We start from the raw sequence: 24,870 nt of genomic DNA, 5'->3' as shown, positions 1-24,870 counted from the left end.
CATTTTAAACTGCTTTTATTTCAATGTTTTAAATTGTTTATAAAGCTCTGATTAGACCCCATTTAGTGTACTGTGTTCTGTTTGGGGCAAGCACCTCAGGAAGGTTATATTGCCTTTATATGAGGTGCAGCACAGATTCATCAAAATTATACCGGGCCTAAAAGGATTAAGTTGTGAGGTTATGTTACATAGACTAGGCTTGTATTCCCTTGCGTATAGAAGATTAAGGGTGATCTTCTTCGACAGCACCTCCCAAACCCACGGCCTCTACTATCTCGAAGGATAAGGGCAGCAGGCACATGGGAACACCATCACCTCCAAGTCACATACCATCCTGACTTGGTAGTATATCGCCGTTTCTTCATTGTCGCTGGGTCAAAATCCTGGCACTCCCTCCCCAACAGCACTGCGGGAGTAGCTTCACCACAGAGACTGCAGTGGATCAAGAAGATGGCTCACCACCACTGTCTCAAGGGCAATTAGGGATGGGTAATAAATGCTGGCCTTGACAGCAACATTCATATCCCAGGAATGAACTTAAATAAATCCATTGTGGTGTTTAAGATGATTAAAGGAATTGAAAGGGTATCTAAAAATCAACCATTTCCTCTGGAGGGGGAGTTCAGAAAAAGGGGCAATTACCTTAAAATTAGAACTGGGCCATTTGGGGTAATGTCACGAAGTGCTTTTTCACACAAAGAGTAGTGGAAATCTGGAACTTTCTCCCCCAAAAAACTGTTGATGCTAGATCAATTGAAAATATCAAAACTGAGATTGATGTAATTTTGTTAGGAAGGGCATTAAGAATTACAGAACCAAGGTGGATAAATGGCGTTAAGATACACATCTGTCATGATCTAATTGAACAGTGGAGCAGGCTCGAGGGACTGAAGGGCCTACTCCTGTTTCTATCTTCCTATGTTCTTATGGTCAATCAAAAATCAGTCGACTACTTCAGCCAGTTGCATTCCTGATTTCTGAAGGGGGCTCCCAAATGTGAGTTCACTCAATTCAGCTGGTTTTGCCAGCTTACATTTGGGTCACCAGTACAAAGACCAAGTGGCAGTCGTGTCCCTTCTCTTCCAATGGGCAGGAAATAGGGATGGTGATTATGAAAGAAAATGTCTAACTCTTTTCATTCTGATAGAACTATGTCTTGTGTTGAGCAATTGCTCAGTAGGTCTGATTGAGACTGTGGAGGTCATTGAATGTTCAGAGTTCAGACTGCTCTACCCTTCCAGCTGAAATTGACTAGATGGATACAAGCATAATTCATAAAAGACAAAAGAGACAAGAAATGTAACACATTGAATCTTTGCCAGTGATCCACTAGACTTTTGCACCATTGTTGTGGTAGACAAGGGCTGGAACTGGCCTGACCTGACATTAGGCCGAATGCCACTCTAAGCTAGTTAGAGCCAGTTATCAATGCCCCAAGGAACTGAAAAATTGTTATGACATGGCTTTAGATCTAGATAGAGATAGACTGCTGAGAGCTCATTTCACTCGTATTTATAGAAGGAATCCAGTGACCTCAACCAATACTGTGGTCACAGACAATTAAAGTCCAACAGTAGTGCTCCAATTAGTACTGTGCGATGACACACATTACAAACCATAATGGTCAAACTTTAAAGGGAGCTACCTGTGGATGTTAATTGGGCATGACATGCGTATGTTCTGGCCCACTGCTCATCATTATTTCAAGGTAGATTTTTTAAAAATAAGATGGCAGTACAGCACAATTTTATTTTATTTTATATATACACTATATTTGCAATGCTGTTCTGCACCAGACAGTAAAGTATTTGAATTACCCCTTAAACCAGAACCTGTCAAGGAAACTTTGGGCATGAAAGTTGGATGTCCTATTGTTTCTTTAATTTTGGTGTGCAAGGATTCTTCAATAGTCAGTCTACACCATAATGATTTTTGGTGTTCTAATATTTAGGCTTATTTAAGTCTGTCAACTAAATGATACATAAAATCTTTGGCTTGCCAGGTTTTATTCGTTAACAGCTCAATTCATTTTTTTAATGTTAATTACAATGTGATAAGTTTACATTGTCAGTTTCTATTATAAATGTGCATATAGAAATTTATAATGGGAAAAGTTGACAGGAAGTGCTAGCAGACAAAAGATTTGTATTACATAGATGGGTCTTTGAATAAGCCATTTAGTGTTGATCCTTAAAGTGCTCCAGATCCAATAAATTCAAGCCTCCATGGGTTGGCTTTTTTTTTTAAATTAAAAAAAGTTTTCAGCTTGAAGCCCAATTATGTTGAAAAATAATTAAATACAGCTTTGATTTCCTTTCTCCTGTCTATCTTTTTTTTCAAATTAATACAACTTACTAGTGGCAAAGCATTCTATGTATGAAGAAATTTCCCCAATCTCTTGGTGATCATTTAAAATTGATGCTCCTTTGTCATTGAATTCCCAATTAGAATCATACAGCACAGGAGGCCGCCATTTGGCCCATCGTATCTGTGCTGGCTCTTTGAAAGAGCTATCCAATTAGTCCCACTCCCCTGCACTTTCCCCATAGCTCTGCAAATTTCTCCAATTCCCCTTTGAAAGTTACTATTGAATCTGCTTTCACCACATTTTCAGGCAGTGCATTCTAGATCATAACCACTCCCTACAATTAGAGCAAATAGTCATTCCCTCTTTTTTCTAGAAAACTCATCACAATTTTAAAATTAGTTATTAAGACTCCTCACAGCCTTCTCTCCTCATAACTATATTTCCTATCTCTGGTCTTCTTAGGCGGTCCCTCGTATCGAGGATGACTTGCTTCCCCATCAAAAAGGGATGAATTCATAGGTATTTCGATGAAGGATCTAATATTCCAGGTCCCGATCTACATGTTGAAGGGTGGAAGATGCCTGTGCGTGGATGTTTTTAACGTGTGGTGGCCGTTGCACACCAACCACCACACGGGCTTGACAGAGCTAGGTCTTGGTCCAGTGGCAAGGATTAGCCAAGATGACTGGAGACCTGCTCTGCTGCATGGATCTGGTGCGCGCACGCATTGCAGTGTGGGCTGGCCCGTGCCGCCCCTGGGCCTTGCCTCTGCTGGGCCCCGAACACATCGCTCCACGATCACTCGCCGTTCCTTCGCCCTGATCTCGCCGGTCCTGCTGTACCTGCCACACTCCAATCAGTGACCTGGATTTTGCTGACATCCAATCCAGTCGCCCCCTTCACTGCCATCGCCCTCTTGCACCAGCTCGTGCTGCTTCCTGAAGTGGTATGCTGCCACGCTGTCCAGGGGCTGCTTGTCTTTTATGGCCCCAACCTGCTGCTGGTGTTTCCTCACAGAGATACCATCTCTGGTATCATCCTGGTAAATCTACATGGTACGTGCTCTACTCTAACCATACTATTAAAAAAACAGTTTGAACACTTCCCGTAAACACTTCTGCAGGACAGAATATCTTGCCCATGGCATTAGCAGCTCAAATCGATGATCTGACTCCAAAGGTCAGCATAAAGCTTATCCAATGCTTCCACATTTTCTAGCTTGGCAAAAGTAATTAATTTCTCATTAGGCAATACCAACAAAAACAGTTATGATGTTTTGCTTAATCCATACCTGTTCCCCTGCATGGGTGTCATTTGTCCATGTGGTGTTGATACAGGCGTTGGCGGCTTCAAATCCCCACCTTCCGCCATTGAGCTGCTGGTGGACTGTGGCGTCTGCGGTCCTTGCAAGGAACCTGAACCTGCTATAAAATGAGAGAGAGAGTTTTTTCTATATTGTATATTGCTTGTGAATCTACTAATTGATTTGTATGGTGATTTACAACTACTGAGTAATGCTTGCCAATCTGTATAAAATAATTCTGGCACCTTATTATTGAAAATGTTCACAGTGTAGATAGAACAGGAATGCTACATAATGAAAAATGACATTCCACGCCTTATTACCCCACACAAATAATCAAGCTTCCTATGAGATTCGTGGCTGAACATCTGCCTTATAACCAGACAACAATCCCGCAGTTGTGTTCTGAAGATGCAAGAAGCTTGAGAGTTTCGAGGCTACTTTCTGGAACATCACATGGAGGGGGAGCTCCACACTGAGTAGCAGGAGATAATCAACATGTCCTGTTTCAACTATCTCTCCTACTGTCCAATCACCAAGTGTTTCTGCCAGTGGTTGAGGAGCATTTAGTACCACTCTATTCTCCACGCTGAAAATGGCTACGTGAAGACAATTGGTCTCTGCAGCAGATCAATGTTAGAGAAAAATACTCAAGGGAAATGCACAACGAATGAGAGAGAATAGTAAGATAAAGATCAATTCCCCTTTTAGAACATACATTTATAAATCCACTGCAAGAGAACTGCTGCAATTAGAGGTGACAGTTTCACAGTTTGACTGTTTGTATTCGATGGGGCGGGGACGGGCTGGGGGGACGGTGGAAGGTTTGAGGGAGAAAGAAGGATGAAAATAAAAGCAGACAGATCTATGAAAATTTAAACATCATTTCTTTGTATCAAAAAATATTAGTTCATCCCAAACTTCAACATATTTTGCTTTTAAACTGGATACTGACCATCAACCACACAAAATGAAATATTCATCTTACCTAATGAAACACATGTTAAAATATTTTCGAGTTTTAATATTTCCACCTTTTTTATGAATAATTATACATTTCATTCCACACTACTAAAAACTACAAGAACATTCAATGGTATAAACATAGGCTGACATCCAGTTCAACATGAAATAACATCAGAATGATAAAGTATGGTACACATCCCAATAAATTCTAACTAAACCTTGAAGCCTCCTTTCTAACCAACTAAAGACAAAAAATGAGACAAGCACACAGTGAAAAGAAAGATAGGTGGTCTGCTCCATCCCCAACAGACTCAGCATCACGAAGATTAGATCATTTCTATGGAAAATCCCCCACAGATTCTACTATATCCTGCATAGAATAGCTGGACTACACATCAGATGTAGGGTGTTGGTGTTATGATTCAGGCATACAATGACATGTGGTAAAATCTGTTTCTATGCCATGGTGTGTGCCTCTCATCTGGCTCATGAAAATTGTTAATGGAATAAAGGGAAAACCTAAGAAAAATATAAAACATATAAAAGGCAGATTATGATCTGAGAATTACTATTTGGATTCCTATGATAAAGATAATAATTACTGATAGTTTCTTATACGTTGTCCTTAAAATACTAATCTGGGACTGATTAAATCAACTGGGTTTAATTTGTTACAGTTTAAACAGAAAATTATTTTGGAAATAATCTGGCTAGTAAGTGAGTAGGAGCCCTGGGCCAGAGCAGTTTAATAGAATTTGATTCATTCATACAAATCCCACATGCCCTGCCAATATTTTTACTTCAGAACATGTGAAATCAGACCATTAAACCCTTCCTAATAAAGAGCTGGCACACTGCAAGGATATCCTTCCCTACCTTTTGCCAGAAGCTACAATGTATTCACTAAAGTAAACAAAGGAAAGGTTACTGGAGGTTAAGTATGCTCACATACTATACAGCCAGCTATCATGCTGGGAAGATCATTTGCTCAGCATGAACTCACTGCCCCAGTTTTAGGAGCCGAATGTCACGGGATCAGCAGTTAATCTGCATTGATCAGAGGTCATTTGGAGGTCATTTCTGTTTATATTGAAGATCCCTCCCATCTAATTTATCTTGCTCTGGGAATTTCCCCATCTCAGCACATGACATTTCAGTGACATCATCTGTCAGAAGACAAGAGGCATGTTTTGTTACGATTCATGCTGCCAGGCAGCAAGAGAGACTCAACTTCAGCATCCCAGAGCTAGGTAGGGGGGAAAAAGAATAACTGGGGTTACCCCTCCTGATCACTATGCAGAAACCTTTGGGAAAAGTGCATGAGTGGTAATTGGCTGAGAACACAGTAACTGCCCTGCTGACAAGTTTACAAATGAAGTATGGCTGCTCGGGCGAGTAATCAGAGTGGTCCTCGTACCCATGGGAGCAAAACTCAGCAAGAGCTGGCAACTTTACGTGGGGAGGGAAAGAAGGGGATAGGGGAAAAAAATTACTACTGGCAATGTAGATTTTGGGTAATCAAATGAAGTATCTACCACAAGTCAACTGAGAAAGGAGATTAAAAAAAACTGGTGGTACATGTGAATCTGTGTGGCAGTCATCATTTCAAAATAGCCTAGTGAGAGAGCGAGAGAGAAAATAAAAACAAAGAAGTACTAAAATGGACAAAGGTAGAGGAGCATGGGCCATTGAGTTCCTCATCTGATCCGCCATTCAATGAGATCATTGCTGATTCCATCTAACTTCATATAACTAATTTACAGATGTAACCTTCACCACCATAACTTCTCTCTTGAACGCCGCACTCTCCAACGGGTCCCTCCACCACTAACATAACTTCACCAGAAGTGCAGCAAGTCGAATTTCTGGCACCGAAATGAGCAGCAGGGGCCAGTGATTGTGATTGGCTGCAAGTCATGACAGCCAAAGTACTGCGTATGTGTGAACCACGCATACAAGGATTGTTTCTTCCAGGTCGCCAGCAGCAGTGCTCGGGAGACCAATCACCCTTTCCGGGAGGCTTGCGAGCAAAGCGGGAGGGTTAGCAACCCGATGCCTGGCAGATCTGAGGTAGGCTTTTGTATACAAGGTTTGCGGTTGCTCTGACAAGGATTTAGATTTGAACGGAATTGCTGGAATGTATTTAAAATTTGGATTCGCTTGAAATTTCTACATTCAGTCCATATGCACTGTACTCCATAATATGGATTGCAAAGCTCCAGCTGTGGGCTACAAACTGGCAGGATCTGCTTATAAAGTCCTAGACAACAATTCAACTGTTTCCTTCTTTCAGTGTTGAATTTGTTGGTTAAGTTTTGTGCTCTGAATGCTTCCCTTGTGCAGGCCCATCTGGAACTTTGCAATTCAGTAAAGAGATGCTGTATGAAATGATAGAAAATGAAAAATTCTGAGTGGATCCAAATCATAAATGTATCCCAAGTTTAAATCCATTTTGGATATTCTGTTGCCCTCATATGCAACAAAAGCTCGCCTCCGAGTCAGAAGGTTGCGGGTTCATGTCCATGTCTTTGGACCCCATCACTAATTCCGTTCCCTGGCCACCGACTCCATCCCTCTCCCGAATCACTGTCTCATGCTGAACCAGACCGTTCACACCTGTGAAGTTCTATATGACCCAGATGAGCTTCCAAAGCCATATCCGCTCCATCACCAAGGCTGCCTACTCTGCCACCATAACATCATCCGTTTCTGCTCCTGCCTCAGTTTATCTGCTGCTGAAACCTTCATCGATGCCTTTGTTATCTCTAGACTTAACTATGCCAATGCTCTCCTGGGCTGGCCTCCAATCTTCCACTCTCCATAAACTTGAGGTCATCCAAAACTCTGCGGCCTGTACCCTAACTTGCACCAAGTCCTGTTCGCCCATCACCACTGTGCTCGCTGGCCTACATTAGCTCCTGGTCTGGCAACTCCTCGATTTTAAAATTCTCATCCTTATTTTCAAATCTCTCCATGGCCTCACGCCGCCCTATCTCTAACCTCCTTCAGTCCTACAACCACCCCTCCCCCCGCCATGAGATCGCTGCACTCCTCCAATTCTGGCCTCTTGCGCATCCCCAATTTTAATCGCTCCATTGGGCTTTTAATTGCTGCATTGAGCTTTCTAGGTCCTAACCTCCGAAATTCCTGCCCTAAACCTCTCTGCCTCGCTCTAAGATGCTCCTTAAAACCTTCCCCTCCTGTCCCAATATGTCCTTATGTGGCTAGGTGCCAAATTTTGTTTGATAATGCTCCTGAAAACGACGTTAAAAACACTATATAAATGCAATTGTTGTGGATGTAACATATCCCATGACGCTAATCGAAGAAGGCAGGCGAGTTCTCATTGGTGACCTGGCCAATATTTATCCCTCAACAAGCATCACTAAAACAGATCATCTGGTCATCAACATCTCATTGCTGTTTATGGGACCTTCCTGTGCACAAACTGACTGCAGCATTTCCTACATTATAACAATGTATAAACTTCAAAAGTACATCATTGGCTGTTACGTGTTTTGGGGTGTCCCGACATTGTGAAAAGCGTTATATAAATGTAAGTTTCTCCTTTTTAAAAGGAGCTGATTGAGATGAAACTGCAGAGTGAAAATCATCATCTTCAAATCCCCCTTCCCTCTCCTAACCCCACTTCCTTCTGTGTCCATCTCTGGAAAAAACTCTCTCCCAATTCACTTATATCTGCACTTTCAAAATCCCAACTGTCCAGCCTTTGGCCCTCCATTCACCACGATATTTCTGCAGCTACTGATCTGATCAATCACACCCTCACCTCCACCTTTGATGCCCTAGTCCTAATTAAAACCATTACTCTCGCTCACCCTGGCCATTCCCGTGGTATGGCCCTCATCTCTGGTCCCTTGCGTCCAAGGGACGCAGAGTTGAACGGATATGGCAGATAACTGGTTTAACCATTCGGCAACAGATTTGGCTGGACCACATTGGATCCTGCTCGTCTGCTAAAACTGCTCATTATTCCAGGATCATTCCGTAAGGAAAAGATAACCCCTGGCTTCTTTTCTCTACTGCAAACTGTCTTTTTAAACCCGTATCTCCTCACCTCCAGCAACAAGTGTGAGGACTTCTTTGTTACTAAGGTTGAGACCATCCGATCAGGTACCTCTTCCCTCCCTTCCCCTAGCCCAGCGGGCCAAACTTCCTCTAAGGTTACCCCCACCCTAGCCCTGAACTCGCATCGCTCTAGTTTCTTTCCCATCTGAGTGTCAGTTGTGGCTCAGTGGGTAACACGCTCGCCTCTTGAGTCAGAAGGTAGTGGGTTCAAGTCCCTGGTGCCGAGGGAGCACTGCACTGTCGGAGGTGCTGTCTTTCGGATGAGACATTAAACCGAGGCTTCATCTGCTCTCTCAAGTGAACGTAAAAGATCCCATGGCCCTATTTTGAAGAAGACCATGGGAGTTATCCCCGGTGTCCTGGCCAATATTTATCCCTCAATCAATGTAACAAAAACACAAGATTATCTGGTCGTGATCACATTGCTGTTTGTGGGAGCTTGCTTGTGCGCAAATTGGCTGCCACATTTCCTACATTACAACAATGACTACACTCCAAAAAGTACTTCATCGCCTGTACAGCGCTTTGAGACAACCGGTGGTCATGAAAGGCACTATATAAATCCAAGTCTTACTTATCTCCCCTCATGCCCTCTTCAAGCTCATCTTGTCCATGAAATCCACCTCCTGCTCCTTTGATCCTATTCCCACTAAAATGCTGACCACCCAACTTCTCCTCCTGACTTCCATGTTAGCTGACATTGTTAATGGTTCTCTCTCCTCAGATACTGATCCCCTCTCTTTCAAATCTGCCGTCATCAACCCTCTCCTCAAAAATCAGCCCTTGAACCCTATGTCCTTGTGAACTACAACCCAATCTTCAACCTCCAACCTCCCTTTCCTCTCCAAAGTCCTTGAAAGTGCTGTCTTCTCACAAATCATGCTCATCTTTCCCAGATCGCAATGACTGAATCCCTCGAATTAATTTTCCATCCCAACCACAGTACCGAAACAGCTCTCATCAAAGTTGCAAATGACATACTTTGTGACTGTGACAAAGGTAATCCACCCCTTCTCGTCCTTCTCTACCTGTCTGCAGCCTTTGACACGGTTGACCACTCCATCCTTTTCCAACGCCTCTCCGCCATCATCCAGCTGGGTGGGACTGCACTCGCCTGATTCCATTCATATCTATCCAGTCATAGCCAGAGAATCACCTGCAATGGCTTCTCTGCCCGCTTCTGCACCGTTACCTCTGGTGTTCCCCAAGGATCAATTCTTGGCCCCCTCCTCTTTCTCATCTACACGCTGCCTCTCGGCGACATCATCCAAAAACACAGCGTCAGTTTCCACGTGTTTGCTGACGACGCCCAGCTCTACCTCACCACCACTTCTCTCGAACATGCCATTGTCTTTAAACTGTCAGACTGCTGGTCCGACATCCAGTATTGGATGAGCAGAAATTCCCTCCAAATAAATATTGGGAAGACCGAAGCCATTGTCTTCAGTCCTCGTCACAACTCCATACCTTAGCCAATAACTCCCTCCAACTGTCGAGGCTGAACCAAACTGTTCGCAACCTTGGTGTCATGTGCTTCCGACGAAGACCGTCTACTGCCACCTCCACTCCTGCCTCAGCTCATCTGCTGCTGAAACCATCATCTATGCCTTTGTTACCTCTAGACTTGATACTTCCAATGTACTCCTTGCCGACCTCCCATATTCTACCTTCCGCAAAGTTGAGGTCATCTAAAGAGGATTAGAAGATTGTGGCCAAAGCCTCTGCTATTTCCACCCTTACTTCACTCAACAACCTGGGATGCATTCCATCTGGATCAGGAAATTTTCTGCTTTGACATTGGCAGCATCCTCTTCTTTCATGAAGACACATGAAAAATAATCTTTCAGTACCTCAGCCATGCCCTCTGCCTCGACATGATGATCTCCTTTTTGGTCCTTAATGAGGTGCTGACCTGGTGAAGCTACTACAAGGACTGCCTGCATGGTAAACAGCGGAAGCAACATTCTATAGACAGAGCTAAGCGATTCCACAACCAACGTAATTCGATCAAAGTTCTGCAGTCCTGTCACATCCAGTTGGGAATGGTGGTGGACAATTAAAACAACTAACGAGAGGAGGATGCTCCATGAATATCCCCATCCACAATGATGGCTGAGCCCAGCACGAGCGCAAAAGACAAGGCTGATGCATTTGCAACCATCTTCAGCAAGCGGTGGCGAGTAGATGATCCATCTCGGCATCCTCCTGAGATCCCCACCATCACAAATGCCAATCTTCAGTCAATTCAATTCACTCCATGTGATATCAAGAAACTGCTGAGCGTACTGCTTACAGCAAAGGCTATGGACCCCGACAGCATTCTATCTGTAGTGCTGAACACTTGTGCTCCAGAAATAGCCATACCTCTAGCCAAGCTATTCCAGTACAACTACATCACTGGCATCTACCTGACAAAGTGAAAAATTGCCCAGGTTTGTCCTGTCCACAAAAAGCAGGAAAAATCTAATCCAGCCAATTACTACCCCATCAGTCTACTCTCAGTCATTAGCAAAGTGATGAAAGGGGTCATCGACAGTGCTATCAAGCGGCACTTACTCAGCATTAATCTGCTCACCAAGGCTTGGGTTCCGCCAAGTCCACTCGGCTCCAGACCTCATTACCACATTACAACAGTGACTACACATCCAAAAGTACTTCATTGGCTGAAAAATGCAATGAGAAGTCCGATGGTTGTGAAAGGCGCTTCAGAAAATGCAAGTATTTCTTTTTCTTTCTTTCTTGGTCCAAACATGGACAAAAGAGCTGAATTCCAGAGGTAAGGCGAGAGTGACTGCCCTTAACATCAAAGCAGCATTTGACCGAGTATGGTATCAAGGAGCCCTAGTAAAATTGAAGTCAATGGGAATCAGGGAAGACTCTCCACTGGCCGGATTCATACCGAGCACAAAGGAAGATGGCTGTTGGAGGCCAATCATCTCAGCCCCAGCACATCCTCAGGAGTTCCTCAGGGCAGTGTCCTAGGCACAACCATCTTTAGTTGCTTCATCAATGACCATCCTTCCATCACAAAGTCAGAAGTGGAGATGTCTGCACAGTATTCAGTTCCATTCTAAGTCCTCAGAATACGAAGCAGTTTGCGCTCGCAAGCAGCACGATCCGGACAGCATTCAGACAAGTAACATTCGTGCCACACAAGTTCCAGGCAATTACTCCTCCAGGGACTTCAGCACAGAAATTTAGGCTAACAAATTTTTTAAAATTGGCTCCACCCTTCCTTTGACAGTCCTTTTACTATTTACATATTTCTAAAAGACGTCAGTGTTCCCGGTTATGTTACCCACTAATCTATTCTCAGACACTCTCTTTGTCCCTCTTATTTCCTTTTTTAGTTCACCACTTTCCTTATGCAGCTTGATTCTCTACTATATTATGAACCTGATATTTATCAGAAGACTACTTTTTCTATCTATGTCCAAGGCCACTCCAACCTGACGCCTGCGTCTGAGGCTGAACTCCAGGACATAGTCGACATATTTACCGAGGCGTACGAAAGCATAGGCCTTACGCTAAACATCAGTAAGACAAAGGTCCTCCACCAGCCTCTCCTCGCCGCACAACACTGCCCCCCCGAGACATCAAGATCCACAGCGCTGCCCTGGACAACGTGGACCACTTCTCTTATCTCAGGAGCCTCCTATTAACAGGAGCAGGCATTGACGACGAGATCCAACACCACCTCCAGTGCGCCATTGCAGCCTTCGGCCGCCTGAGAAAAAGAGTGTTTGAAGACCAGGCCCTCAAAACTGTCATGGTCTACAGGGCCGTAGTAATACCCGCCCTCCTGTATGGCTCAGAGACCTGGGCCATGTGCAGTAGACACCTCAAGTTGCTGGAGAAATACCACCAATGATGTCTCTGCAAGATTCTAAAAATCCCCTGGGAGGATAGACACACCAACATTAGCATCCTCGTCCAGGCCAACATCCCCAGCATTGAAGCACTGACCAGACTTGATCAGCTTCGCTGGACAGGCGACATAGTTCGCATGCCAGACACGAGACTCCCAAAGCAAGCGCCCTACTCGGAACTCATCCACGGCAAATGAGCCAAAGGTGGGCAGCGGAAACTTTACAAGGATACCCTCAAAGCCTCCCTGATAAAGTGCAACATCCCCACTGACACCTGGGAGTCCCTGGTCAAAGACCGCCCTAAGTGGAGGAAGTGCATCCGGGAGGGTGCTGAGCTCCTCGAGTCTCATCGCCGAGAGCACGCAGAAATCAAGCGCAGGCAGCGGAAGGAGTGTGCGGCAAACCAGACACCCTACCCACCCTTCCCTTCAACCACTATCTGTCCCACCTGTGACAGAGACTGTGGTTCTCATATTGGACTGTCCAGCCACCTAAGAACTCATGCTAAGAGTGGAAGCAAGTCTTCCTCGATTCCGAGGGACTGCCTATGATGATGACGACGACGACGACTTTTTCTCTTTAATTTAATCTCTACACCTTTAGTCATCTGGGGAGCTCCAGCTTTAGATGCCCTTCCTTTCCCCCTCGTGGGAATGTGTACAGTCTGTACTTGAACTATCTCCTCTCTGAAGGCTTCTCATTGCTCCTTTAGGTGCCAATCCAATCTCCCATGGCCAGATCCCTTTTCAACTTACTAAAATTAGCCTTCTTCGAGTTGAGTATCTTCACCTTTGATTGTTTGTTGCCCTTTTCCATAACTACTCTAAACCTAATGATATAGTGATCACTGTTTCCCAAATGTTCTCCCACTGAAAACATGCTCCCTTTTCCCCATTTAATTCCCCAGAACTAGATCCAGCACTAGTTGTTGGGTTGATTAAGAAAGTTCGCTCATGCACATTTCAGGAATTCCTCTCCTCTTTGCCCTTTACACTGTTATTTTCCCAGTCTATATTTGGACAATTGAAGTCCCCCATTATCACTACTCTATTGTTCTTGCATCTTTCTGAAATTTGCATGAAAACTTGCTCCTCCATCTCCTTCCCACTATTTGGTGGCCTACAGTATACGCTCAGCAGCGTAACAGCTACTCTCTGTTCCTTAACTCTACCCAAATAGATTCTGTCTTTCCTGAAGCACATCATCCCTTTCCAGTGCTGCAACAGTCATTTTGATCAACACTGCCACTCCCACTCACCCTACCCTCTCCCTTTGCTTCATGAACATATTGTAGGCAGGAATATTAAGTTCTCATTCCTCTCCTTGTTTAAGCCAGGTTTCTGTTATTGCCACTATATTCTAATCCCATGTGGCAATTTGTACTTGCAGCTCACCAATCCTATTTACCATGCTCTGCGAGTTTACACACATGCACTCCAAATCCACCTTCGTCTGTCTTGAATTTCCTCACCGTCTGATCCCTCCCAGTTCTGAACTACTCTTTATTCTCACACTATTTGTCTCAATACACCACGCAAGATTCATGTCGGCGGTTGCAGAAACCCTTGTCTAACATCCTGGTTATCGAATCCCCTATAACCACTGCATTTTTACATTTTGCTGTGATTTGCAGTTATTTGCTCCACTGTGCTGTGAATTTGTCCTGGACAGCAGTCCTTTGAGGTGTCGTCACCCATACCGGTATTGAGCACTGAAAACGGGTTGTTCAGCGCCACACTCCGGGAGGATTTCTGCACTACCTGCCTCTTCTTCCTACCCTGCCAGATGGCCTCCTACTTACTATCCTCCTGAGCTCTCTGTGGCATGGGTTGAATGTGTGATCCATGCTTGAACATCTTCAAAATTCAATTGCCCTCTATCAGGTCACTTCTCAGTCTTTCCTTTGAGAGAAAAGAGCCCCAGCCTGTTCAGTCTTTCCTGATAGTTGTATCATGTCAGTTTTGGTATCGTCCTTGCAATATTTTTTTGCATTCTCCTTTTTCTAATATGAACACCAGACCTGTGTACAGTATTCTAAGTGTGGTCTAATTGAGGTATTAGACAAGTTTAAGATAAATTCTCTGCTTTTGAATTATATTCCTCTATAAATAAACCCCAGTACTTTGCATTTTTTATGATTTTATTAAGTAGCATAGCTACATTTAGTGATTTGTGTATCTGAATTCCTAGATCCCTTTTCACTTCTACCCCATTTAGACTCTTATTTTCCAGTAGGTGGCCCCCTTATTCCTCTTACCAAAATGCAGCACCTCACTTATCTGCATTGAAATTAATTTGCCGTCTACACGTCCATTCTACAGGTTTGTTAATGTTTTCTTATATTTTGTCGTAGTCTTCCTCAGTATTAATTACAACGCCCAATTTGGCGTGAACTGCAAAACTACGAATTTCCAATTCCCCAGTCCAAATCGTTTATGTAAATAATTGGACCTCGTGCATCGTTTTCACGGGGCCGGCGAGCTGCACAGTTACCGCCGAATGGTGACTGAAGATCGGGCCTCTGCTGGTGTCGCAGTGGCCCACAGATAAATGAGGATTGGGCCTTGGGCCAGCAAGCGATGGCCGGGGTGAGGTAGCATTGGATGATCAGGCTGCTAGTGGTTGCCGGGGAGCCATCTCCACATTCAAGTAAGTAAGGGGCCTTCCTGCCGGTTAGCTTTGTTGTGCTATGCGAGTTCAGCACGTGACAAGTGAAGCGCAGGGGTGAATCAAAATTCAGTGAGTTATTCTGCATTTTAAATGTTGTCAACATGCGCTCCTGACATTAATCAATATGGCAGGCACCGCACATCCGGCCAGCTATATTGGAAGCTTAGTTTGCCGTTCAGTGCCCTCAGTGGCTGAATTTCTAGGCCCATGTCTTTAAGATAGGAGGGGAAGGAAGAAAATTGGTGGAAAGAGGAAGGAAAAATAGGGCAACAATGTTGTCACAGACTACTGACTGTATGACACAATGCCTCCGTACAAATCCAGACTGACCTAACTCTCATAATTTCTACGATCAGCAGTTATTTAATGCTCGCCAAGCTAGGCATAGTACAACTCAAGTCTGTTTTTATTACCAGTTTCAGACAGTTTATAAAATCAGGACGATCAGCAGCAGGCCCCACTGTTACCCTATGACAGCAATCCAGAGGTCGCAATCAACCGCAGTCTTGATTTCAGCCTGAACAGCAGCAACAGAATAACTTTTTTTTCAAAATCTTATATACATTAGAATTCCTTGATCTAACACTTCAATCAGCAAAACACTCCAAACAGACATTATTCTTGTTTAAATTTCCCAACAAATATCAGATAAATAAAAAGCTTGGATGTCCTAATTACATCAAATTTAAAGAAATACCTGTTTTTGCCATGGGGTTTTCTGTGAAATTAAATTACAGTACTTTAAAAGTTTTTGCATAGATGTTGACATGGCTGCAGTTTCAAATTGCAGCAGTCATTTTTAAACTGTGAAACCCTCGCAATATACAACAAGAATTATTTCTTGGCTGAAAGAGAAACTTATTACAGACGTCTATTAAACAGCTGCTGAGAGTTGCACAAGAGCAGTCTGTGGTGATTGTCATTCAGTCTGCTCTCCCTCACTGTGGGGTCCACTGATGACATGACTATGACTAGAGAGAGTTTGGGTGCAAAGTCAAATAAACATTTGACGAAGGTTGCACGGGTATTCAAACAATCTGAAGGGGGAAAGATGTACATTTAGAAGAGAGAATCTCACATCCAGTACTGTTAAAATGAATTACCAGGACAGCTGATTTGACACAATTTCTCTCTTTTAAGGTATATGTTGAAAAGGTGCTCGGATGCTACGAGATTCAAAGACAGGGAAAACTCCTGGATTGCAGCTCGTCTGTAGTTTGTTTTTTGTGATTCTATCTCTAAACAATAGAGAAAATGGGCTTGTTTCAAATGAGGGGCCACTACAAAATGCATGGAAACATCAGCTATTTGTTCTATTTGCATTCATCTCAGTGAACATGAATTCCACATGTGTTTTGAAACATGGCCAAATCAGCAGGTGTCAGCCTTGTGTTCTTGTTAACAGGGAAACAAAGTACACATTTATCACTCTCCCTGGTCTCCACACCAGGAAACCTTTTCACGGAGCCAAAACAATCTAGCCCACTGCACCTGCAACTCAAACACATAAACATTAACCTGCTTCCAATCATGTATATTTGTAGAGCACAGACTGGCAGTTCATCACTGTCTCCAAATTCTGTGTTTCTATTAGGGCTAAAAAATAAAATACCAAACACACACACAGTGTAACACCCTAAAGATTTGTTCAAAAATAATACTCCCACCTTTTACAATTAGTTCAACATGTGTGGCAATATGAGCCCTAAAGGGAATATAGTTTCAAAATATTTAATCATAATTTTCTTGTTTGAAGCCTGAGAAGGAATGCAAGTATGCCCACACTGTGGTGTCATTAAACAAAGTAAGCAAGAGTTACAAGAAGCAGTCAGCTCAGAAGAGGCTTTTCTCTGTAGTTGATAAGTAGAGTCTTTAAGCTAACACAGTGGAAATATTGTAGCTTTAGCAGAGTCCAGTGCTAGTTAGTACTTACCAGGAGAAGGCGGTTGTATTTTAGGCTGCTTTTTGGATTCACCAGAACTGAACATCTCGGGAGGGGGTTCCTCTCCACGTTCAATCTTGCATTCAAAGGCAAACAGGTACTGAATGTACTGCTTCTTTAGTGAGCTGGCTGCACTGCTCGAAGTACCTACGCTCAGGGACGTCGCCAGTTCACGCCATTTTTTGTTTTTGTTAACCTAAGGAGATTATGTTAAAATCATTCAATGCGAATTTGATCGAATATTATCACATACTCCCATGATAAATCATTCAATTGAATTTGAATGACAATATTCAACTGATTTTGTGCACTTCATCTTTCTAACCACCTTTGATCACTTTTGAGGGTCCAAACTATCTTCGACAAAGGAATTTAGTTGACTGGGAGTTGGGCTGGGGTGGGGCTGAGAGGAAGTGGGAAACATCAGCAGCAGAGAGAACATATAGCTCAAGAGTCACAACTTGGAGAATTGCAGCTGCCTAAAACTGACTCCCCTGAATGAGTATAGTCCTATTTTGTCAGACTAACTAGTTGGAATGCTGTAAACAAGGGGGTTCTCTATTTTTTGCAGGGAGGGGATAAGAGGAAACAGGCAACTGTATTCAGATATTCTCTTCAGTGAGTACAGATGCACAGAAATGACAGAAAATCTGCCCTTCAAAGTTTATGGGGGGGTGCGTTCCATTCCAGTTGTATCTTTATATTCCATTATTTATTCGTCAATCATTTTCAATTTGTACATTTGGGGGATCTTTAAGTGAAAATGAACATATTGGCCTGGAGTTTGTACATGATTTCTGCCCAGATATCAGCTTAATCTGGGCAGAATCGAATTAAATTGCGGTAAAGATCGCAGAATTTTAAACGTAAATGAGTTGCGTCGTAATCACTTTACACTGGAGTATCCATGATCGTATACGCTGGATCAAAAGTCCATTCGATCAAAGCAGCCACTGCCCACCCTCTCAGGTTGGAATGCTGAGTTTCCTCCGATTGCGCCCATTCGGGGGTGTTCATCACATTGCTCCCAGTATCTCGGGCGCACAGGCACCCGTGGTCACATGAATCCAGCACCAATCGCCTGGCCTGCAGTGACCAGCAGCCAATTGAAGCCTGACCCAGGTCTGTTACTCCTGTTGCTGTTACTTTAAAATATTTTTAACAGTTTAAATTAATTTAATTGATCTGCCCTTGGTTTATCAAAGACCTGAACCAGTAGTCAATTGAACCCGCACATGTGTACTGCTCTACTGCAGTAATTTGTTAATTGAAGACAGCAGTGATCAGTCAATTGTTAAATAACCTTATGATCTTCAGCCTCACTCTGGAGGGAAATGTTTTTTTCCTTGCCTTTTAAATGACCCCACCCAGCACCTGGAGGCCCCATTGGTCCTGTTCCAATCATGAATTGATTACGTTTGATTGAGCTGCATGATTGTGCTGATTCATGGATGATTTTACGTTGGGGCTTATGCTAATGAGTTTGTGCGGAAACTTTACCTCAGTAAAATTGTGCAGTGCTCTGCTCATTCTGGAGGCATTTTACCAATTGTGCCCCTAGCAAAAATTCCACGTCATAATTCTCAAGACATTGTTGTAGTGAGGTTCACACCACACCAACATACAAATTAATATATACATAGAAATCTCCAAACGCCACAGAATTCAATTTAATATTGAGTCATATAATAGAAAGCTGTCATGAACATATTTTACAAAACAAGAACTAACAATGATTGGTTTAAACCTAGTTCTTAGAGGGCACAGATCCACAGCAAGAATAAAAGCTGCCGATAATTGGTAAAATGCTGCTTTTTTTATTTCAGTGAGATTACAAGATGGCATTGAAACCTACCTGCATGTACTGATGCTATTACAGTGGTCCAAGTGACCAGCCAGCATTGACAAAACAAGCCTTTAATTCTGCATTTATATTTGGCCTATTTCATATACTGCAGCAAGATTCTTTGAAACATCTTCAAATCTTTCACTGTAGCAGTTATTTATTTAGGGTTCAAATTAATGGACAGGCAATTCTCCACAAGTTTAACTTTTATCAATATGCAAAAAAACATATTTAGTAGCAACAAAGTCCAAGTGTCAGCCAAAACATAACCAACAAATAATTCTGAACTGCTACAACTATATTTCTCAGCACCTACCTGTGCCAGACCACCAATTTCCTTAACACAGATGTAAAGTCGGTAAAGGTCCAATGGCTTCTTGCCCACAGCAGGTAAAGTGGCCACCGGCGTTCCTCTCTCCTCCATGAAGGACAGATAACGGTCGATCCACACCTTGCGTTCCTGCTCGTTCCCCAGCTCGTACAGCTTGGTTATCTTCTCACCAGTTGTGGAAGAGTTTGATTTCTGCAATGAACAGGCACAACAAAGCAGGAAATATGAAGTCTTTTTTCTAATTAAAAATATTGTGCTACTCCTTGAAAAAACAAACTGTAAGGAATGAAGGCTACTAGTTCTGGCACACACAAAGTGAACAGTCCATTATTGCATTTCAATTATATTGCTCATATTTCATCAGTCTAACAACCAGAACTTTAGCTCAGTAATTCGGGTGTGTGGCCACAGGCCAAATAAAAATCCTGCATGGTTTGATACAATCAAAGCACAAGTTTTGACCATACACTTATCCATCTCTACCTGTTCATCATCCAATACTATACTGTTACTATCATGTACCACAAATATAACCAGTCTTACTACAGGCCATACCTACCACCAAACTGCTTTTTGAGTTTCAGATCACAACAGAACATTTGTCATCTTATTTTCTTTGTCACTGAGCTGGAGTTCTGATCGGCTAGGTCAATTAAGGCACATGCAATGTTAATTTTTTTTTTGGTCAGGCTTGTGCTATGGTCATCTGATCGAATAAAAGTAGAGTAACAGTACTTGTGCAGTAACAGAGTGAACTGTAGTAGAATATTGGACCATTCAGAACCAATTAAAGGGGCCAAAAGTAAAAATGTCTACATGTTTAATTCTTCATGGTAGTTTCAGTTGGTCAGGAGATTGATCCAAGATGTGAGCCCAAAATGTTCTTTAATGCAATTTTACAGTTGATTCTTTTTTGAGAGAGCTGCACCATTAAAAACATTATTTTTAAAAATTATTTTTACCCAAGATTCAAGTTGGAGATATGAAGCTGATTATGTAATATTTGATGATATCACTATCATTGAACACAGAATAACATACAGCTATTTAAAAAAAAAATGATAGTTCAACACACTTTTTAAAAAAGATTAACATATAACATTTTAGTGAGCATAATCTTCTCCATAATCTCATTCAAGAGCGTTCTCCTTTAATGACATATGTGCTTCTCTCCAAAACAAAGGACTGTCTCAGTTCATCCTGAATATTTTCATTACACTTGTAGGACAGTGGGATTTAGACCTGAACACAATTATTTATTCCCCATCTCTCCTGAAGGCACAAACTCCTGCAGGAATTCAGTTCTATTGGTGGTACCTCATCCAAGTGGCTGTTCTACAAGTGAGGCGAAATGGTGAGGATCAGCAGGCTATTCCAGTGTGGAAAGCATCTGAGACTAACTCAGATTATCCCTGATATGAATTTTCCAGTGAGTGTCACTAGACAGTGCACAGCAGAAACCCTGGCCGATTTTGCCTTCCTCTGGTCCAATGGCCTATAGCCAATTGTGGTTCCCAAAATGCTGCCACAGCTGAGATCAATTATCTCAGCACAGACTGGGAAATCAAACCTATGACCATATTCTCTGTATGATTTAGTGTTAGACTAGGAAGTACCTTTACCCAATAGGCCATTGAAGCTCCAAAGTTGATTTAACATACAGTATGGACATCCAAATGGCATTCAACAAGGGTCCAGATAAGAGACTTTTAATAAAAATGGAATTGGAGCCAACCTCTATTGGCTTGGATCCGAAATTGTTTAGGAGGTAGGAGCTAGAGAGTAGGGATAATGGGTATGTACTCAATTGGCAGGATGTGACTTGTGGTATCCCCAGGGATCTGGCCTGGGGCCTCAGCGTTTCACTATATTTATAAATGACTTGGATGAAGGAAGAGAGAGCCGTGTATCTAAGTGTGCTGCAACTCTAAGTTACATGGCACATTAAACAGTGTAGATGGCAAACTGTGGCAGATTGCTTTCAATGTTGGAAAGTGTGAGGTCATCCACTTTGGACCAAAGAAAGATAGATCAGCGAAGCTAGGAACTGTGGAGCAGCAGAGAGACTTGGAGCTCCAAGTACAGAAATCACTAAAAGCTAGTGGACAGGTACAGAAGTAATTTAAAAGGCTAAAGGAATGTTGGCCTTTATCTCAAGAGTGCTGGAATACAAAGGGAGGAAGTTATGTTACAGCTGTACAGAGCTCTGGTTAGACCCCCCTGGAGTAGCATTCAGTTCTGGGCACCGCAACTCAGGAAGGATATAATGGTAGATTCACCAGAATGATACCGGGACTAAGAGAGTTAAATTATGAGGACAGGTTACATAATAGGCTTGTTTTCCCTTGAACATAGAAGATTAAGAGGTGATCTAATTGAAGTGTTTAGGATGATTAAAGGTGTTGATAGGGCAGATAGAGAGAAACTGTTTCTTCTGGTGGGAGAGTCCAGAACAAGGGGGCAAAATCTTAAAATTAGAGCTAGGCCATTCAGGGGCGATGCCAAAAACACTTCTTCACACAAAGGATAGTGGAAATCGGGAACTATCCCCCCAAAAAGCTACTGATACTAGGTCAACAGACAATTTCAAAACCAGATTGATAGATTTTTGTTCGACAAGGGTATTAAGGATTATGGAACCAAGGCGGGTAGATGGAGTTAAGATACAGATCAGCCATGATCTAACTGAATGGCGGAACAGGCTCGAGTTCCTATGTTATGTAGCTGAAAGGGGATAGGAAGTGCACCTCAGAAATATTGCTGTTATAATGATCTTTTGAGTGGGAACCTACAGATGGCTCTGAACATTTATGTTGTTAAATCTGGTTTCTGTAGACCAAATTTGTAGACCCTGTTTTACCTGCAAAGGTCTAGGACAAGAAGGAATGGTGATAAAGTGTGAGAAATATTCACTTTCATTTCCTATTATCATTTGTTTCATTGATTTTTTTTAAAAACTATAAATGATTACACAAAACAAATATGAATGATTTCAAGTTAAAAAATACGTAGAATTTTAAGTCAGTTGAACAGTTACAATTTTACGAGTATTCAAAAAACATTACTCAGCCTCCAATTTGTACACCTTGAGAACATTTCTAAAGGTGTGGTGGTCCACGGTTAATTGCTATTCAGCTATTACTGTATCACAATTAGAAGTCATGTGGGGATTTCAAACATTTTTTTTGACTTAAATTATTCTTCAACACAGCACACAAACATTACAAAACATACAGGTTAATAAAACAGAGCCACTTACGGGGCTTGACGGAGTCTTTGGCCAGCCTGGGCTGCTAATGCTATCACTTTCATCTCCATGCAATGAGGAGATGCTAGTAGAGCTTGGGGACATGGGGGAAGGGATTGGCAGGTTGCCTGGGGTAGGGGGCTGAGAAATACCCTGGGGCTGAGAGCTGTAGCTATCCTGTGGTAGAGGGACAAAAATACAACAAAGGCAGGACAAGGTTCATTCAAAAGAAGAAAAAAAGTTACATCAACTAAATTTACATTTGTCCAACTTTAACTTACGGATAAAAACAATCACATAGCATTTATAATCGGTATAAACTCGGAAAATTGCTGGATGCTTCGCTGAGCCGCCATGCTTAATTTTAAGCTTATATGAGATGCTTAGCACAGGAGTTTTCCCCATGAAGGAAGCCATTTACCCAGTTTTACGAAAAAGCCGGGAAAGCAAATTATTAAGTATGCCTTTGCTGTTGCTGCACAGGAAGCCATAACTGGAGGCAGAGAAAACGGCTGCAGTTTATAAAACCAGGCAAGAGTCTCTCTACCACCTTAAAGCCAAATTTACCACTGTTTTAAGTGCCTTTAGAACCAGTAGCTTTCAGATCCACATAGGATGGAGGGATAGGACACACAAATGGAGATGACATGCAGAAAGTAGAAAATAGAGGCTGAAAACCAAATGATGTAACATAGCAGACTTGTTCAGCCGAACCAACACCATTCGTGCTGGAGAAATACCTTAGACTTGGTCTCAGTTGGAGGGGGTCCTTCTTCTTTGATGTCCATTTTCTGAGGTACTTGCAGTTTGGAATCGCTCTGTGTCATCAAGTCTGCTCCAAGACCCAGAGAAGCTATTCACAAAAACATTTTGGGCAACTAAAATTAATCCTAAAATGTATATACAAATCTCATTCAAGCTTAAAGCTGATAACGAACAGACAGGGATAAACACACATAATTGTTACTTCAAATATACTAATATAAAACTTAGAACTGAGAGTATAAAAGGATGAAAAAATACTTTAAAAAGGAAAAAAACTGTCAGGGTAGTCTGAATGTTCTTTGCTCCTCTTGAAAATCCAATTCCACTCTATTCAGTGATTTTCAAAATGCATATACACAATATATATTTCAGCCAATTCGATTTACTCCACACGATATCAAACAGTGGCTGAGCGCACTGGATACAGCAAAGGATATGGACCACAACAAAATCCCGGCTGTCGTGCTGAAGACTTGTGCTCCAGAACTAGCCGTGACTCTAGCCAAGATGTTTCAGTACAGCTACAACATTGGCATCTGCCCGACAATGTGGAAAACTGCCCAGGTATGTCCTGGCCATAAAAATCAGATTAGAGCCAATCCGGCCAATTACCGCCCCATCAGTCTACTCTCAATCATCAGCAAAGTGATGGAAGATATCGTTGACAGTGCTATCAAGCGGCACTTACTCACCAATAACCTGCTCACCGATGCCAATTTGGGTTCCACCAGGACCACTCGGCTCCAGACCTCATTACAGCCTTGGTCCAAACATGGACAAAAGAGCTAAATTCCAGAGGTGAGGTTAGAGTGACTGCCCTTGACATCAAGGCAGCATTTTACCAAGTGTGGCATCAAGGAGCCCTAGTAAAATTGAAGCCAATGGGAAACGGGGAAAACTTTCCACTGGCTGGAGTCATACCTAGCACAAAGGAAGATGGTTGTGGTTGTTGGAGGTCAATCATCCCAGCCCCAGGACATCGCTGCAGGAGTTCCTTAGAGCAGTGTCCTAGTACCAACCATCTTCATCTGCTTCATCAATGACCTTCCCTCCATCATAAGGTCAGAAGTGGGGATGTTCGCTGATGATTGCACAGTGTTCAGTTCCATTTGCAACTCCTCAGAAAAAGCAGTCCATGCCCGCATGCAGCAAGACCTGGACGGCATTCAGGCTTGAGCTGGTAAGTGGCAAGTAACATTCGCGTCACACAAGTGCCAGGCATTGACCATCTTCAACAAGCAAGAGTCCAACCACCGCTCCTTGATATTCAACGTCATTATCATCGACGAATCCCCCACCATCAACATCGTGGGGGTCACCATTGATCAGAAACTGAACTGGACCAGCCACCTAAATACTGTGGCAACAAGAGCGGGCGGGAGGCTGGGTATTCAGGGCACAAGTTAGGAGTGTGATGGAATATTCTCCATTTGCCTGGATGAGTGCAGCTCCAACCAGGACAAAGGAGCCCGATTGATTGGCACCCCATCCACCACCTTCAACATTCACTCCCTTCACCACTGGCACACCATGG

The 24,870-nt window shown here is 42.8% G+C and overlaps 1 protein-coding gene across 7 annotated transcripts in view; it reads right to left on the bottom strand.

Annotated features, from left to right (window-relative positions):
• Positions 1-24,870, bottom strand: part of arid1b (AT-rich interactive domain 1B) — a 646,010-nt gene that overhangs the window by 60,842 nt on the left and 560,298 nt on the right. For 4 of the 7 annotated variants that reach the window (XM_070889680.1, XM_070889681.1, XM_070889684.1 and 1 more), the window contains 4 exons: positions 23,312-23,424; positions 19,310-19,516; positions 17,139-17,343; positions 3,600-3,732 (listed from right to left, as the gene is read on the bottom strand). In XM_070889680.1, coding sequence (XP_070745781.1) covers positions 3,600-3,732; positions 17,139-17,343; positions 19,310-19,516; positions 23,312-23,424 — 658 coding nt within the window. Of the gene's footprint in view, positions 1-3,599; positions 3,733-17,138; positions 17,344-19,309; positions 19,517-22,583; positions 22,749-23,311; positions 23,425-24,870 lie in introns of all 7 variants that reach the window. The other 3 variants (XM_070889678.1, XM_070889679.1, XM_070889683.1) reach the window with 1 other exon arrangement.

This window comes from Pristiophorus japonicus, chromosome 9 (genome assembly GCF_044704955.1).
Source record: "Pristiophorus japonicus isolate sPriJap1 chromosome 9, sPriJap1.hap1, whole genome shotgun sequence".
Taxonomy (NCBI): domain Eukaryota; kingdom Metazoa; phylum Chordata; class Chondrichthyes; family Pristiophoridae; genus Pristiophorus; species Pristiophorus japonicus.
The sequence above is the reverse complement of the archived record's forward strand: the minus strand, read 5'-3'. Positions and strand labels throughout refer to the sequence as shown.